The sequence below is a fragment of the Dasypus novemcinctus genome, chromosome 10, assembly GCF_030445035.2.
Source record: "Dasypus novemcinctus isolate mDasNov1 chromosome 10, mDasNov1.1.hap2, whole genome shotgun sequence".
Taxonomy (NCBI): domain Eukaryota; kingdom Metazoa; phylum Chordata; class Mammalia; order Cingulata; family Dasypodidae; genus Dasypus; species Dasypus novemcinctus.
This window is the reverse complement of record NC_080682.1, coordinates 100,514,293-100,528,951: the sequence shown is the minus strand read 5'-3', so window position 1 is coordinate 100,528,951 and position 14,659 is coordinate 100,514,293. Positions and strand designations below refer to the sequence as shown.

The 14,659-nt window shown below is 39.6% G+C and overlaps 1 protein-coding gene across 1 annotated transcript; it reads right to left on the bottom strand.

The window, feature by feature from the left end:
* Positions 1-12,407: 12,407 nt before the first annotated feature.
* On the bottom strand, positions 12,408-13,370 carry LOC101412338 (olfactory receptor 51I2-like). Its single transcript, XM_004476937.2, has one exon. The coding sequence runs from the start codon at positions 13,368-13,370 to the stop codon at positions 12,408-12,410; it is 963 nt and encodes a 320-aa protein (XP_004476994.2).
* Positions 13,371-14,659: the final 1,289 nt, after the last annotated feature.

Below are 14,659 nucleotides of genomic sequence, written 5' to 3'. Positions count from 1 at the left end.
GGTGTGCAGTTGTGGGGCCAATCTTCTGCTGCCTACATTTGGAGGAAATCTGGAGGAGGACTGCTAGGTCCTGCTCCAGAAGACTTTTTTGACTGGATGCATAGTCCGTTTGCAATATTCTTTCATTGTCATTCACTCAGTCTTTCAAAATTTCAAGAAAGTATTCACTGAGTGCTGAACTTCATGTGCCAGGCCCAAGTTAAGCAGCAAGGTCACAAGGATAAATAAAACATGGTCTGTGGTTCCTGGCCTCAAGGATTTCACAGTATTATGTGTGATTTTTTATAATTACAATACAGTGTGTTAATTATTACATGTACGGAAGCATAGGGTGTTAAGGCATCACAGTTGAAACCCCACTTGGCTTGGACGGGAGTGGGCAGAGCCTTAAGTCCAGTCATAATGGAAATCACAGTCTGGCCTATTTTCCTTAATCTGCATTCTAGCTCCATGTTCCTAGTACTGATGGATTATCTCATCTAGGCTTAGTCTTAGGTCTTACTCCAGCATTGTTCAGCAATTATCAAGGAGAGTGTCCTGTCACTTCTGAAATATAGGAGGACCCTGGGCATGAAGACACCAGTATTTATGTGTAGGTGTAAGTGTAGATAAGTGTAGATATCAGTATAGGTAAATATATACTCCTCCCTCACACTTTGTGGTTTATTTTTGTAATCTCAAACCTAATACAAAGTTCAAAGAATATTATAATGCACACTTGTATTCCCATCACCTGGATTGATAACCTTTTAAACAAATTTCTTTCTCTTTCTCTCTCCCTCATCCCCTAAATCAGTATTTTGTCTGACTCAATTGAAAGTTAATTGTAGACAATACAGTCCTTCACAAGTAAATATTAAGCATGTAGTTCCCATAATAGATTGCTTTACATAACCACAATATTATTTTCACAGCAAAGAATACTGTGTCAATCTAATAATATCATCAATATGAAATACATATTTGAATTCTCATTATTGTCCTAAAACTGACTTTTATACCTATTGCTTGATTATTATTTACCAGTAAATAATAATTCATACTAGTATTGGTTGTTATATCTCCTTAATTTCTTTTACTCTAGATTCATCCCCCTGAAATATAAACTTTTTCTTTTGGCTTGCCTATTTTTTTTCTTCATTTTCTTTTAAATGTTACATTAAAAAAATATGAGGGCCCCATATACCCCCTACCCTAACCACACCACCCCTCCCACATCAACAAACTCTTCCATCATTGTGGCACATTCACTCCACCTGGCAAATATATTCTGGAGAACCGCTGCAGCGCATGGACAGTGGTCCACATTGTAGTCCACGCTCTCCCCCAGTCCACCCAGTGGGCCATGACAGGACACATAACGTCCAGCATCCATCTCTGCAACATCACCTAGCACAACTCCAAATCCTGAAAATGCCCCCACACCATATCTCTTCTTCTGTCTCCCTACCATCAGCATCCACTATGGCCACCCTTTCCACATCACTACTACAATTTCTTCCCTTACTAATCACAATAGTTCCCCAGCAGAACACCAGTAAGTCCATCTTGTGGACCTGGGATGGCTATGTCCAGCCCCCCTCTACATCAAGAGGGGGTTTAGATTCCACAGGGATGATGGATGTAATTCTCCTGCTTGCAGCTGTAGGCACTCTTGGCTCCCTCGTGTGGTGGTCGATCCTCTTCACCTCCCTGTCAGATGGCCAGGGTAAGTCAAATAAACCAGAGAGTGGGAGCTGCAAGTCTGCTGAGGCCCAGGGCCTGGCCATCACATAGACAGTTCAGAGATTCAGGTCTCCTGAGTATACACCAATGCAAATGCCAACCACAGGTCCGGTAAAAGTAACAGAAGAGGCATGTGTAGAAAGGTTATATCTGAGTTCAACTCCATCACACTCAGGAACACAAACTCCAAAGTAGAGCCAATTGACATGGCCCTGAACTCCAGAGCCATCTGCCTTGACCATAGAACCTGTGGGTCTCTGCAGCCCTCAGGAGAACCAGCACCTGGGTTTCCACCTACCTTGGCTGTTTCTGGTACTCTGCTGAGGCATGCATAAGAATCACTCCTGATGACCTCCCAGCTCTTTTTTGAAGACTCATAGCCATATAAACTCATTTGTACTTTCCATTTCCCTCTTTTATCAAAGGTCAAAATGCAGTTTTTAACACCTGATATTACATGCAGGCTGAGATATTCTGCTAGTCTGAGTTGTCCTCATTGTACATGGTCTTTTTGTAGTTACATCACCAGCTGGTGCTTGGTAGTAATCCATCGGTGCCAGGGAGGCACATCCTTGGGAGTCATGTTCCACGCTGGGGGGAAGGCAATGCATCTACATGCTGAGTTTGGCTTAGAGAGTGGCCACATTTGGGCAACATGGAGGATCTCAGGAGGTAACTCTTAGGCACCCAACAGCTATAGGCCTAGTTCATATTTCAGGCACACAGGCTCATAATTAGAGCCATCAGTATCAAGAGCTCATCGCTGGACCACCCATCTTTATTAGTCTTTGCCATTGCACTTGAGGGATTGTTGTTCCTTTGGGGAGTGTGATAGAGCTCCCCTGGTCAGGAATTCAGCACTCTCTCATCTGTTGTTTCCAACTGAAACCACTATGAAAATATCCAAACCTTTCTATGTACCCTGATACATGCCCCAGAGAACTCCCTACCAACCGTGTGCCCCCCACTAATGACACCCCACACAAGTGCTCCTCCCCCACCACAGCTGAACCTCTCTGTAGTCCAAAACTTCTTTAAAAAGGAAACCCAATATATTGCCAGGTTCCATTAATAGAAAAATGGAAATTAGTGATGGGCTTGAAAGTTAGATATAGAATACATAGAAATTTAGAAAAATCAAATAAAGGAAAAATAAATTTGGGTATCAAAGAAATGAAAAAATGAAAATGCTTTGTTTTTAGCATTTTGCCTTTCATCACTGCTACAGGTGTTGCCCTATATGTACAGTGGCAAGGCAATTTTTTCCATTTCTTCCTCAGTGTCTACCTCCTTTCTTTCTCTTTTTTTTTTTCCTGATTATTAAGTTTCTCTTCACATAAGTTTTAGGTCACAGTAATTCACATATACAATATATGGTAAACCCACATATCCAATATCAAACACTTTGTCCCTTCCCCAACAGTGATCTTTTTACATATTCAGATTAAATTTGCTGCAGCTAATGTACAGATATTGAAATGATAGCTTTCAAACATAGTTCCATTTGGGTTTACATGATGGTTTATTTTTTAGACTATACAATTTTCTAAACTTTTAGTTATCTTATGTTTTACATTATGGTTTACATTTTAGCCTATAGACTTTTATACATTTTTGGTGTAATTTAACTTTACCTATATCCGTCATGGCATGATCCTGTGGAATACTTCCATTCCCCCACAGTTACCCTGATTCCATGTATTCAACACCTCTCTTCCCCTCCCCTCAGGGCCCACCATGATAATCAATCTTCGTTACTTAAGGGATCATATTCAGAGATATTTGCAAAAATGTTGAGGGTTTGATATGCTCGACTGCCCTAACCCATTGGGAGCCACCAACTCTCTCAAGAGATACAATTCCCTCTGTTTGAGAACGTCAGTCCTTCCCAAGATGTGGGTATACCTTCACTCTCATTGTATGGGTCTCCACCCAATGATATAATCCACTATGAAAAATTGAGCACTCACACACTCCCCAGAAGCTTGCCCTGTGTCAGATTCCCCCTGTGAAGCATCCCAAACATGCAACCTTCCATATTACATTCTCTAAAAAGTATTCTCTGCACCACAATTTCAACCACACACCTGACAATCTCCCATGATCAAATGTTCCCCTCACCCTCTCCCTAATTTCTTGGGCAATCTGACCCATCCTCCAATCGCTGTTGCCCCTAAAACCCACACAGCCTTACCTAAAGTTATCCCTATGCCTCTATTTTATCTCTTCCCTGTACAAATACTTACCTCCAGCTTATCAGAGAATTCACCCAAGTAACTGTCAGCTCACAACGTTCCTCTACTCTCCAACTACGTTAAAGTTTATGATCCAGTCTCTAGCTCTCTGAGACAGCTTGGTTTACTTATTTCATATCAGAGAGGTCACGTAGTATTTGTCCTTCAATGTCTGGGTTGCTTCACTCAACATAAAGTTCTCAAGATTCATCCATGTTATCACATGTGTTTGTACTGTATTTGTTCTAATAGCTGAGTAGTATTCCATTGTAGGTATACACCACATTTTATTTATCCATTCATCTGTTGTTGGGCATTTGGGTTGATTCCAACTTTTGGCAATAGTGAATAGTGCTGCTATGAACATTGGTGTGCATATAACAGTTTGTGTCCTTGTTTTCAGATCTTCTGGGTATATACTCAGCAGTGGAATTGCTGGGTCATATGGCAAATCTATAGCTAGTTTTTTGAGAAACTGCCAAACTGTCCTCCAGAATGGCTGGATCCTTCTGCATTCCCACCAGCAGTGGATGAGTGTTCCCATTCCTCCACATCCTCTCCAAAAATTGTAGCCTTCTGATTTTTTTATAGCTGCCAGTCTTATGGGAGTAAGATGGTACCACATTGTACTTTTGATTTGCATTTCCCTAATAGCTAGTGATTTTGAGCATTTTTTCATGTGTTTTTTTAGCCATTTGTATATCATCTTTGGAGAAGAGTCTGTTCAAATCTTTTTCCCATTTTTAAAATGGGATGATTGCCTTTTTATTTTCAAGATATAGGACTTCTTTATATATGCAAGATGTAAGTCTCCTATCAGATATATGGTTACCAAATATTTTCTCCCATTGTGTAGGCTCTCTTTTCACTTTCTTGACAAACACCTTTGAGGTGCAGATGACTTTAATTTTGAGGAAGGCCCATTTATCTATTTGTTCTTTTGCTTCCCATGCTTTTGCTGAGAAGTCCATGAAGCTGTTTCCTATTACAAGGCCCTGTAGATGCTTCCCTACTTTGCTTTCCAAGGCCTTTATGGTCTTCAGTCTTATATTTAGTTCTTTGATCCATCTTGAGTTGATTTTTGTATAAGGTGTAAGTTGGTAATCCTCTTTCATTCTTTTACATATGGATATCCAGTTCTCCAGGCACCATTTGTTGAAGAGGCCATTTTCTCCCAGTTCAGAGTGTTTGCTGGCCTTGTCAAATACCATATGGCTGAATATATGAGGATCTATATCAGAACTCTCAATTGGTTCCATTTGTCAGTGTATCTATCCTTGTGCCAATACCATGTTCTTTTCACTATTGTAGCTTTGTAGTATGTTTTGAAGTCAGGTAGTGTAATTCCTCCAATTTCATTTTTCTTTTTCAATATGTCTTTGGCTATTTGGGGTCTCTTTCCTTTCCAAATAAATTTCATGGTTAGTTTCTCTAGTTCATTAAAAAATGAAGTGTTGATTTTTATTGGGATTGCATTGAATGTGTAGATCAGTTTTGGTAGGATAGACATCTTAATAATATTTAGTCTTCCTATCCATGTACAGGGGATATTCTTCCATTTATTTAGGCCTTCTTTGGTTTCCTTGAACAATGTTGTGTAGTTTTCTGTGTATAAGTCTTTTACCTCTTTAGTTAAATTTATTCCTAGGTATTTGATTTTTTTATTTACTATTGTGAATGGTATTTGATTCCTGATTTCTTCCTCAGATTGCTCATTATTTGTGTACAGAAATGTTACTGATTTTTGCGCATTTATGTTGCAACCTGCGATTTCACTGAACTCATTTATAAGTTCTAGAAGCTTTTTTGTAGACTTCTCAGAATTTTCTATGTACGGGATCATATCATCAGCAGATAGCAAAATTTTGACTTCTTCCTTTCCAGTTTGGATGCCTTTTATGTCTGGTTCTTGCCTCAGTGCTCAAGCAAGTACTTCCTTGACTATGTTAAATAGGAGGGATGATAGTGGCCTCCTTGTCTTATTCCTGATCTTAGAGGGAAAGAGTTTAGTATTTCATCATTGTAAATAATGTTAGCTATGGGTTTTTCATATATACTCTTTATCATGTTCAGAATTTTCCTTCTATTCCAATCTTTTGCAATGTTTTTATCAAGAAAAGGTGTTGTATTTTGTCAAATGCTTTTTCTGCATCTATAGATATGATCATGTGATTTTTTTCCTTCAATCAGTTTATGTGATGTATTACATTAATTGATTTTCTTATGTTGAACCATCCTTGCATACCAGGAATGAAGCCCACTTGATCATGGTGTATAATTTGTTTAAGGTATTGTTGAATACTATTAGCAAGTATTTTGTTCAGGATTTTTGCATCAAGGTTGATTGGAGAGATTGGTCTGTAATTTTCCATTCTTGTGGTGTCTTTGTTTGGCTTTGGTACTAGAGTAATGTTGGCATCATAGAATGAGTTAGGCAATGTTTCTTCTGTTTCAGTTTTTTGGAAGAATTTAAGCATGATTGGTGTTATTTGTTTCTGGAATGTTTTGTAGAATTCACCTGTGAACCTGTCTCTGTCCCAGGGCTCTTTTTAGTTGGGAGGTTTTAAATTACTGATTCTATCTCTTTACTTGTGATTGGTTTGTTGAGATTGTCAACTTTTTCTTTTGTCAATGTAGGCTGCTTATGTGTTTGTATGAATTTGTCCATTTCCTCTAAATTGTTGTTTTTGTTGGAATATAGTTTTTCAAAGTATCCTCTTATGATAGTCTTTATTTCTGTGGGATCAGTGGTGATATCTTCTTTCTCATTTCTTATTTTGTGTATTTGCATCTTTTCTCTTTTTTTCTTTGTTAATCTAGCTAAGGGTTTGTCAATTTTTTTGATTTTCTCAAAGAACAAGCTCTGGGTTTTGTTTATTTTGTCAAGTGCTTGCTTCTTTTCTATTTCATTTTGTTCTGCTCTGATCTTTGTTATTTCTTTCTTTCTTCTTTCTTTGGGGTTAGTTTGTTGTTTTTTAACTAATTCCTCCAAGTGTGCATTTAGTTCTTCAACTTTAGCTCTTTCTTCTTTTTAGATGTATGAATTTATGGCTATAAAATTTTCCTTTCAATACTGCTTTTGCTGCATCCCATAAGTTTGGATATGTTGTGTTACCATTTTCATTAGTTTCAAGGTAGTTATTAATTTCTTTTGAGAGTTCCTCCTTGGCCCATTGTTTTTCTAAAAGAGTGTTAACTTCCAAATCTTGGTGCCAAATCTGGGTCTCTGGCCCTTGCAGATTTCCAGCTTCATTGGCCAGAGAAATTATTTTGTATGATTTCTATCTTTCTGAATTCATTGAAACTTTTTCTGTGGCCTAGCATGTGGTCTATCTTTGAGAATGATCCGTGTGCACTTGAGAAGAATGTATATCCTGCTGTATTTGGAGGCACCCTTGTTAGGAGTGTAAATGTTTATGATTGTTCTTTCTTCTTGAAAGATTATCCCTTTCACTAATATGTAGTGTCCATCTTTGTCTCTCACAATTGTATTGCATTTAAAGTCTATTTTTTCTGATGTTAATATAGCTACTTCTGCCCTTTTTTGGTTATTGTTTGCTTGTAAGATTTTTTCCAGCCATTCACTTTCAACCTTCTTGAAACCCTGGGTCCAAATTTGGTTTCTTGCAGACAGATATATATAGGTCATATTTCCTTATCCAATCTTCCAGTCTGAGTCTCTTGACAGGTGAGTTTAACCCATTGACATTCAGTGTTATTACTTTCAAGGAATTACTTATATTAGCCATATTTTCTTTGGATTGTGTTTGTCATATTCTGTTTGATTTTCTTTTTCTGTGTTTGTCTTTTTAGTTGCTCTTACACTCTCCTCCAACTCTGTCTCTCTAGTTTGTTTCTTTCTTCCTGCAGAACTCCCTTTAGAATTTCTTGAAGGGCAGGATTCTTGTTGGCATACTCTCTTAGTTTTTGTTTATCTGTGACTATTTTGAACTCTCCATCATTTTTGAATGCTAACTTTGCTGGATAGATTATTCCCCTTTGGAAATTTTTTTCTTTTAGTACCTTGACTATGTCATACCACTGCCTTCTTGCCTCCATGGTTTCAGATGAGAAATCAGCACTTTATCTTATGGAGCCTCCTTTGTATGTGATGGTTCTCTTTTCTCTTGCTGTTTTAGTATTTTCTCTTTGTCTTGAGCATTGGATAACGTGAAAAGCATATGTCTTAGGGTAGGCCTGTTGGGATTTATGCTGTTTGGGGTGTGTTGTGCTTCCTGGACATGTACATCTATCTCCCTCAATAGGTTTGGGAAGTTTTGACCCCTTCTGTCCCCTTTCCCTTCTCTTCTCCTCCTGGGTTGCCTATAATACATATGTTTGCACATTTATTGCCTTGTCATTCAGGTCCCTAAGCCCCTGCTGGATTTTTTCTCTCTTATTATAGACCAGTTCTACTATCTGTTTGATTTCAGATGTACTGTCTTCCACATCACTTTATCTCTCCTCTGCCTCTTCAAGTCTGCTGTTATTTGCTGAGAGAGTATTTTTGATTTCTTGAATTGTGCTGTTCATCACCATCATATCTCTTATATTTTTGCAGATGATTGCAATTTATTCTGGATTCTCTCCAATTGTTTTCTTCATATTCTTAATCTCTTCCTTCACCTCATCAAATTGGTCCCTAATATATGTTTTGAGATCTCTAAATATTTGTTTGATGTTCTGCTCCTCTTCCTTATTTTTAGTTTGTTCATTGGATTGGGGCATGTTTTCCTGATTATTGGTTTGGTTTGCATTTTTTTGTTGCTGTCTGGTCATCATTTTATCTTGATGGGTTTAGTCAGTTGCTTAGCTTCTTTGTCTAGTTTGGAGTTTAATTAGTTGTTGTTTTTGCGTGTGTGTTAAGTCTTCTCTTTGTCACTTTGTTCTTCTTGTTCTATTTCCTTGTTGTTGGCTAAGTTCACTTGAAGGAAAATATTAGGGCCAGAGATAGCAAAAGGAGTAAGTAAAGAAAATAAATAATAATAGTATTGATAGTAAATATTAACAGAGGAACCATGTGACATATAGGAGAATGGATATTAGCTTCATGTAAGGTATGTAGAATTATAACAGTAAGAAAATTAACGTACATAAAAATCTGAATATGAGGAAGAATACAGTGTGAGATGAAAAGGCCTGTGAGATAAAAAGGAGAGAGGGAAAGAGAAAAGAGAGGACAATAATATAAAGAGTGAATATAAGGCGGAAAACAGAACAAAGGTATTTGTAATAAAAAGTAAAAAAAATAAGGGGGCTAACAAAGAGAGGTGTAATGTAAGAGAAACAATCAATGATGGAGGATAGAAAGATGTAGAGGAAAGGGGATAGTGTTGGTGGCCAAAATCAATACACACAGAAAAGTGTAAATGGAGGATGAGGCAATACAGCAAATGTGAAGCTCTCCCTGCAGCACTGTATGTAAGAAGAATAAGAAAGCAGAGAAAGAAAGAAAGAGAAAAAAAAGGAACAAAAGGGAGTGGGGAAGTAAGTAGGAAAAAGAGAAAGAAAGAAAAAATAAGGAAAAAAGGGCACGGCGGGGATAAAGAGGAAGGAAAAACAAGGAAAAACCAATGAAATACTAGGGAAAGTTTCAAGCAAGGAATCCTGTTTGTAAAATAAAACGGTTAGGGATTTGACGTTCATTCCCCCTTTTCTCCCTTCCTCACTTCCCTCTCTCCCAGGCAGCAGGAAAGCTGCCTGAGAGGTCCTGTAGGAGATTCAAGTGGGTCCTTGTTGAATCAGCTCCGCACAGAAAACAGTGACTCTTAATTTCCAGAGAGAGAGCACCCGCACCTCACCAGGATCCCCAAGTATGCTATTAGAGTCTTGGAAAGCACCTCCTACAGTCCCTCTCCTTTAGGTGTGCTATGAGAGGACTTGTTGATTTTCTGAGTCCACCTTCTCCCAGGCCAAGTTTCCTATCCCAGGATATTTAGGTGAATTGGGCTTTCTCAGCAGATTCGCCACTCCTCTCTTCCCAGACTCAAGAAAAGAAAAAAGGGGAGCGAAACACCAGAAAATCAAATCCACACTAGCCAGACCCCCCTAGTGCACCCCCACTGAATCCCTCCCACCCCCAGAGTCAGTCCAAGACTGGAGGATTATGACAATCCTGGACCTCCAGGAGCACTGGACTTGTGAAAGGGAAGTCTGGGACTCTGCAGACCCAGGGTACGTAGGTCCGTGGAACACAGGTTACGGGGTGGTGGTGGGGGGGGAAGGGGGAGGACCACGCATCCTTGGATCATGGGGACCAGGAATGCCATCGCACAAGAGACAATTCTCAAGAAATGCTGCGGCTGCCAGTCCCAGAAGGATCCCACCAGCCCACAGCTTCCCACCTCTGTACTTGTAAGCCGCAATTCTACCTTTAGCAAGCACCACCTCTGCCACTCTCTCTCCAAACTGAGGTCCACACACCCTCTGCCCTGCAAGGCCCCAAGACAACCTGCTCAAGCAAGACTCCAACCCACTCAGTTGCCTCTTCGCAGGAGAGACCGTAAGGTGCACTCACTCAGATGCCATCCTGTCCCGCCTCCTAAATATATTTTTTAATTTTATTTTTTAAGGTATCAGGGATTGAACTTGGGACCTCATATGTGGGAAGCCGGCACTTAACCCCTGAGATACATCTGCTCCCTGAGTTGGTTTTTTTGTTTTTGGAGGCACGGGAGACCAAACCCAGGACATTTCCATGTGAGAAGTAGGTGCTCAACTGCTTCAGGCATATCCATTCCCCCATATATACGTTTTAAATAACATTGCGGTTTTTAAAGTCTCTAGGCCACATTGTGTGTGTGCGTGTGTCTATGTGTGTGTGTTACTCTCCATATTTCCACATGGTTCGATTTAGGTTAAACATTTTTGGTAAGAATTCTACATATGCGATATTGTTATCTTATTACTCATATCATGAAGTATATATGCTCAGATTATCCTATGATTGATTTATCCTAGGCAGAGCACTTGTTTAATGTAGTAAGTGCCAATCTCTTTATCGTAAAGATGTATTCTTCTCTTTTTTCTTCAGTAAGTAACCAGTGCAGTGATATTTTGCGGTTGCATGAATACTGTTTTACAACATCTTTGAAACATTTGTCCATTACCTTGTCCAAAATGACTACAACACTGAAAGTTGCAAAAAGGTGACTTTCTGTATCTAGCAATCATTTTATAATCTTCTGTGACAGTTTGTCTTTTCTTTTCTGTTCTTCCCTTTTTCCTCTCAGAGTATCATTATGGACTCATTATATAAAAATCGATTTTTTATAATCTATTCCTGTAAAATTATTTTTAATGTTCGAATTGTCCCACTTTTGTTCTGCTAGCCCCTTCAAATCAGCTTCTGTCTATTTTTGTCATGGACCTATTGTCTTTGTGTTCTTTCTTACTTCAGGCACAAATTGTTCCAGTATCATTGAGTGTTCCCTTCTTCATACTTGGAATCAGCCCTTTCTGTAAGGATCCCAAATTATTCTGAGTGGGAGGTGGGACTTAGCAACCAGCAGGTAGGTGCTAGCTCTGCTCCTTTCTGTGAGCCTCATAGCTGCTTGGCATTCTCAGTGGACAGAAAGAAGACATTTAGAGATAATTTAAAAATACATCTACTTTTCTCCATTCCTGGTGCTTCTGACAATTTTGGCCTCCAACAAACTCCTAACAGGGTTCCTTGCCTTATTTTTTCTCCATCTCCACTTTTTCCTTTCTAATTCCTTGCACATGGTTAAGCCTGTGCAAACTTATAACGCAATAGCCTCTGTGACTGACTATGAAACATAGAATGAAGACCAAACATTTCAATAAGGTCTGAAAAGCTATATTGAGTTGCCATCTTTATTTCTGTCTCTTGACCTTCCAGTACACACATTCATATCTCTGCTGAGCCACAGCTTCCTACTCACCTTTCCACAAGCACACCACATTCTTCTACACCTCAGGACCCCCCCCCCCCCCACTTTTCTCTTTACCTGATATGTATTACCCTGGCCCTACCTGTTCTCTGATTGTCAAACTCCCACTCACCTTTCAGTTTCCTTCCTATCTGACTCCCTTTTCATTTCCCCTTGGCAGGGTCACTAAACCCTCTTCTGGATTCCTACAACCCTTTGTGTGTACCTGTCACAACCTTAGTACCCTTTACTATAATCGTGTATTTACAAGCTTCCATTCTCCAATGGAGGAAAGAGACTATGCCTAGTTCACTTTAGAATCTCTAGTGCTCAGCAAAGGCCCTTGCACAAGTTTATTGAACAATACATCTGACATCAAGGAATGGATGAGGGAATCCTGACTGTTCTTTCCCCATCTATGTGAAGATATCCATTTGCTTGTTATACTCTTGCCAATATGTCTGGGTCAGGGCTCTGGGTAAGGTCTTGCCGGGGATAAGATAAGTTTCTTTGGCAAAGTGATCCCTTCAGAGGCTATGGTTGCTTCTTGGTGTCATCAGCCTTGGTCCTTTCTCTTCAGAACTCTCATCATGGCCTCCCTGATGGGCTTGGACTTGATACTGTATATGATGGGGTTGAGCACAGGGGGTATCACCAAGTACACATAGGCAACTAGGGCATGGACAATGTGAGGCAGGTGTCTCCCAAAGCGGTGGATCATGGACACACCTATGACAGGGATGTAGAAAACCAGCACAGCTAAGATATGAGAAACACAGGTGTTGAGGGCCCGGAGGCGCTCCTGGGGAGAGGCCAGTCCCATCACTGTGTGAAGGATGAGAGTATAGGATAGGACAATAAGCAGGGAGTCTACACCCACTGTGGAGAGAACCGCATAGAGTCCATAAATGATGTTGACAGTAATGTCAGCACAAGCCCGTTTCATGACATCAGCATGGAAACAGAAAGAGTGGGACAGGAGGGTCTTGTTAGGGCAAAAGTTCAGCCGCTTAAGCAAGAAGGGTACTGGGAAGAGGGACACAATGGCTCGAGCCACAATGACCAGCCCAATCCTGATGATGACATTATTTGTGAGGACAGCAGGATAACGCAGGGGGTTGGAGATGGCCACAAAGCGATCAAACGACATGGCCAGGAGCACTGAAGACTCTACCACAGAAAAGAAGTGGAGGAAGAACATCTGGATGAGGCAGGCATTGAAGCTGATAAGCCTGTGATCAAACCAGAGCACAGCCAGGGTGGTGGGCAGTGTGGACAAGGTGAGGCCCATGTCGTTGAGGGCCAGCATGGACAGGAAATAGTACATGGGCTGGTGCAGCCTGGGAGTCTTTCTCACAGCCAAGATGATCAGGTAGTTTCCGGTGAGGGCCACAGTGTACAAGAAGGAGAAGGGAATGGAGATCCAGCCATGAATGGACTCCATCCCTGGCATCCCAACCATCAGGAAAGCAGGTGGCTGGAAGAAGGAGATGTTGGCATAGGCCTGGGAAGGGAGCATCTTGGAAGGTAGATGAGGTCTCCAGAGCAACGGGACCTCTTAGAACTGAGCAGAAAAATAGGAGAAAAGACAATATGATTGGGAAAACACCAACTCTGATATTAATTGACATGCATTCAAAACAATAGGAAGTATAATGCAAGTGAAGGAGTTAAAAGTTCTTCATCTAAAACAAACTACGGGCTGGCTGCAACCTCAGCCATTGACTGCAAAAGTTTCATTTGATAGTTTGAAATAGTGATTTCATCACATCTTCAACAAAGCAATGCTTTCCTTAAAAAAAATGCAAGATGATCCTGAAGGGCCTACACAAAAATGCTCTATTTATACAAAGATAAGTTTCCTCAATTGAATACATCAAGAACAACATCCAGAAGACTCAAGTGTTGGCTACATGGCATACTATCTTTCTTTTCTTAGAATCAGGGTCCAAATCCAAAAATGAACAAACAAATAAAGCAAATGACCTAAAACTAGGTCAGTAGAAGAACATCTAAGGGAGATACCCACCTCAAAATTAGTTTAGCTGAGAGTGAAATCCCACTAAAAATAGGACTGGGAATTAAGATGGGTTTTTCTATGATCCTGGCCTATGTGTAGTCAGTATAACCAGCTCACCCTGGAAACAAGAAGGACCAAATGTTTTGTGATTGGTGGTAGTTAGGGATGCATTATGATTACATGATGGAGGATTGTGCATAGTTAGACACTTTTAAAGAAATGATAGGAAATTAAATTTGCTGGTTGTGTATGTTCAGCCATCATCCATTCCTTCTCTCACATATGCTGCTTTTGAGCAAATATCAGACCCTGATAGAACTCACCACATTCAAGAATGAGTAACAGAGAGGCTACACCATAAAATTTGTACATATGTATTTTGTATTAATTGAAAGATATCTAACAAGTTAACATTATATAAAATTCTCTTTAAGAGAAGTCATTAGTACCAGAAAGTGCATGCCATATAAAGCATTTTCTAAATTCTTAAGCAAATTAAGCAGAACAGAAACCAAATTAAAATTTACATTAGACTGTAAAATGAATTGTTAATGAAGAAGAAAAATGAAAAGCAAACATTAGACCAAAGAAAATAACATGAGGAAAATAATAAAAGCCATTATAAAATTTAAAACATTCTTATAACGAAGGACCAATACTGCTTGTAAGATTCAGTGATATGAGGGCAGGATTGAGAATAATCAAACAAACTTTAATTTAAAAAACTGACAAGGGCAATTGGAGTATAATAGATATGCTGAATAAATAATGGAATTCTAAAGATAGCA

Excerpts from the sequence above, each read along its gene's own strand:
- LOC101412338 (XM_004476937.2), bottom strand. The coding sequence starts at position 13,370 with ATGCTCCCTTCCCAGGCCTATGCCAACATCTCCTTCTTCCAGCCACCT.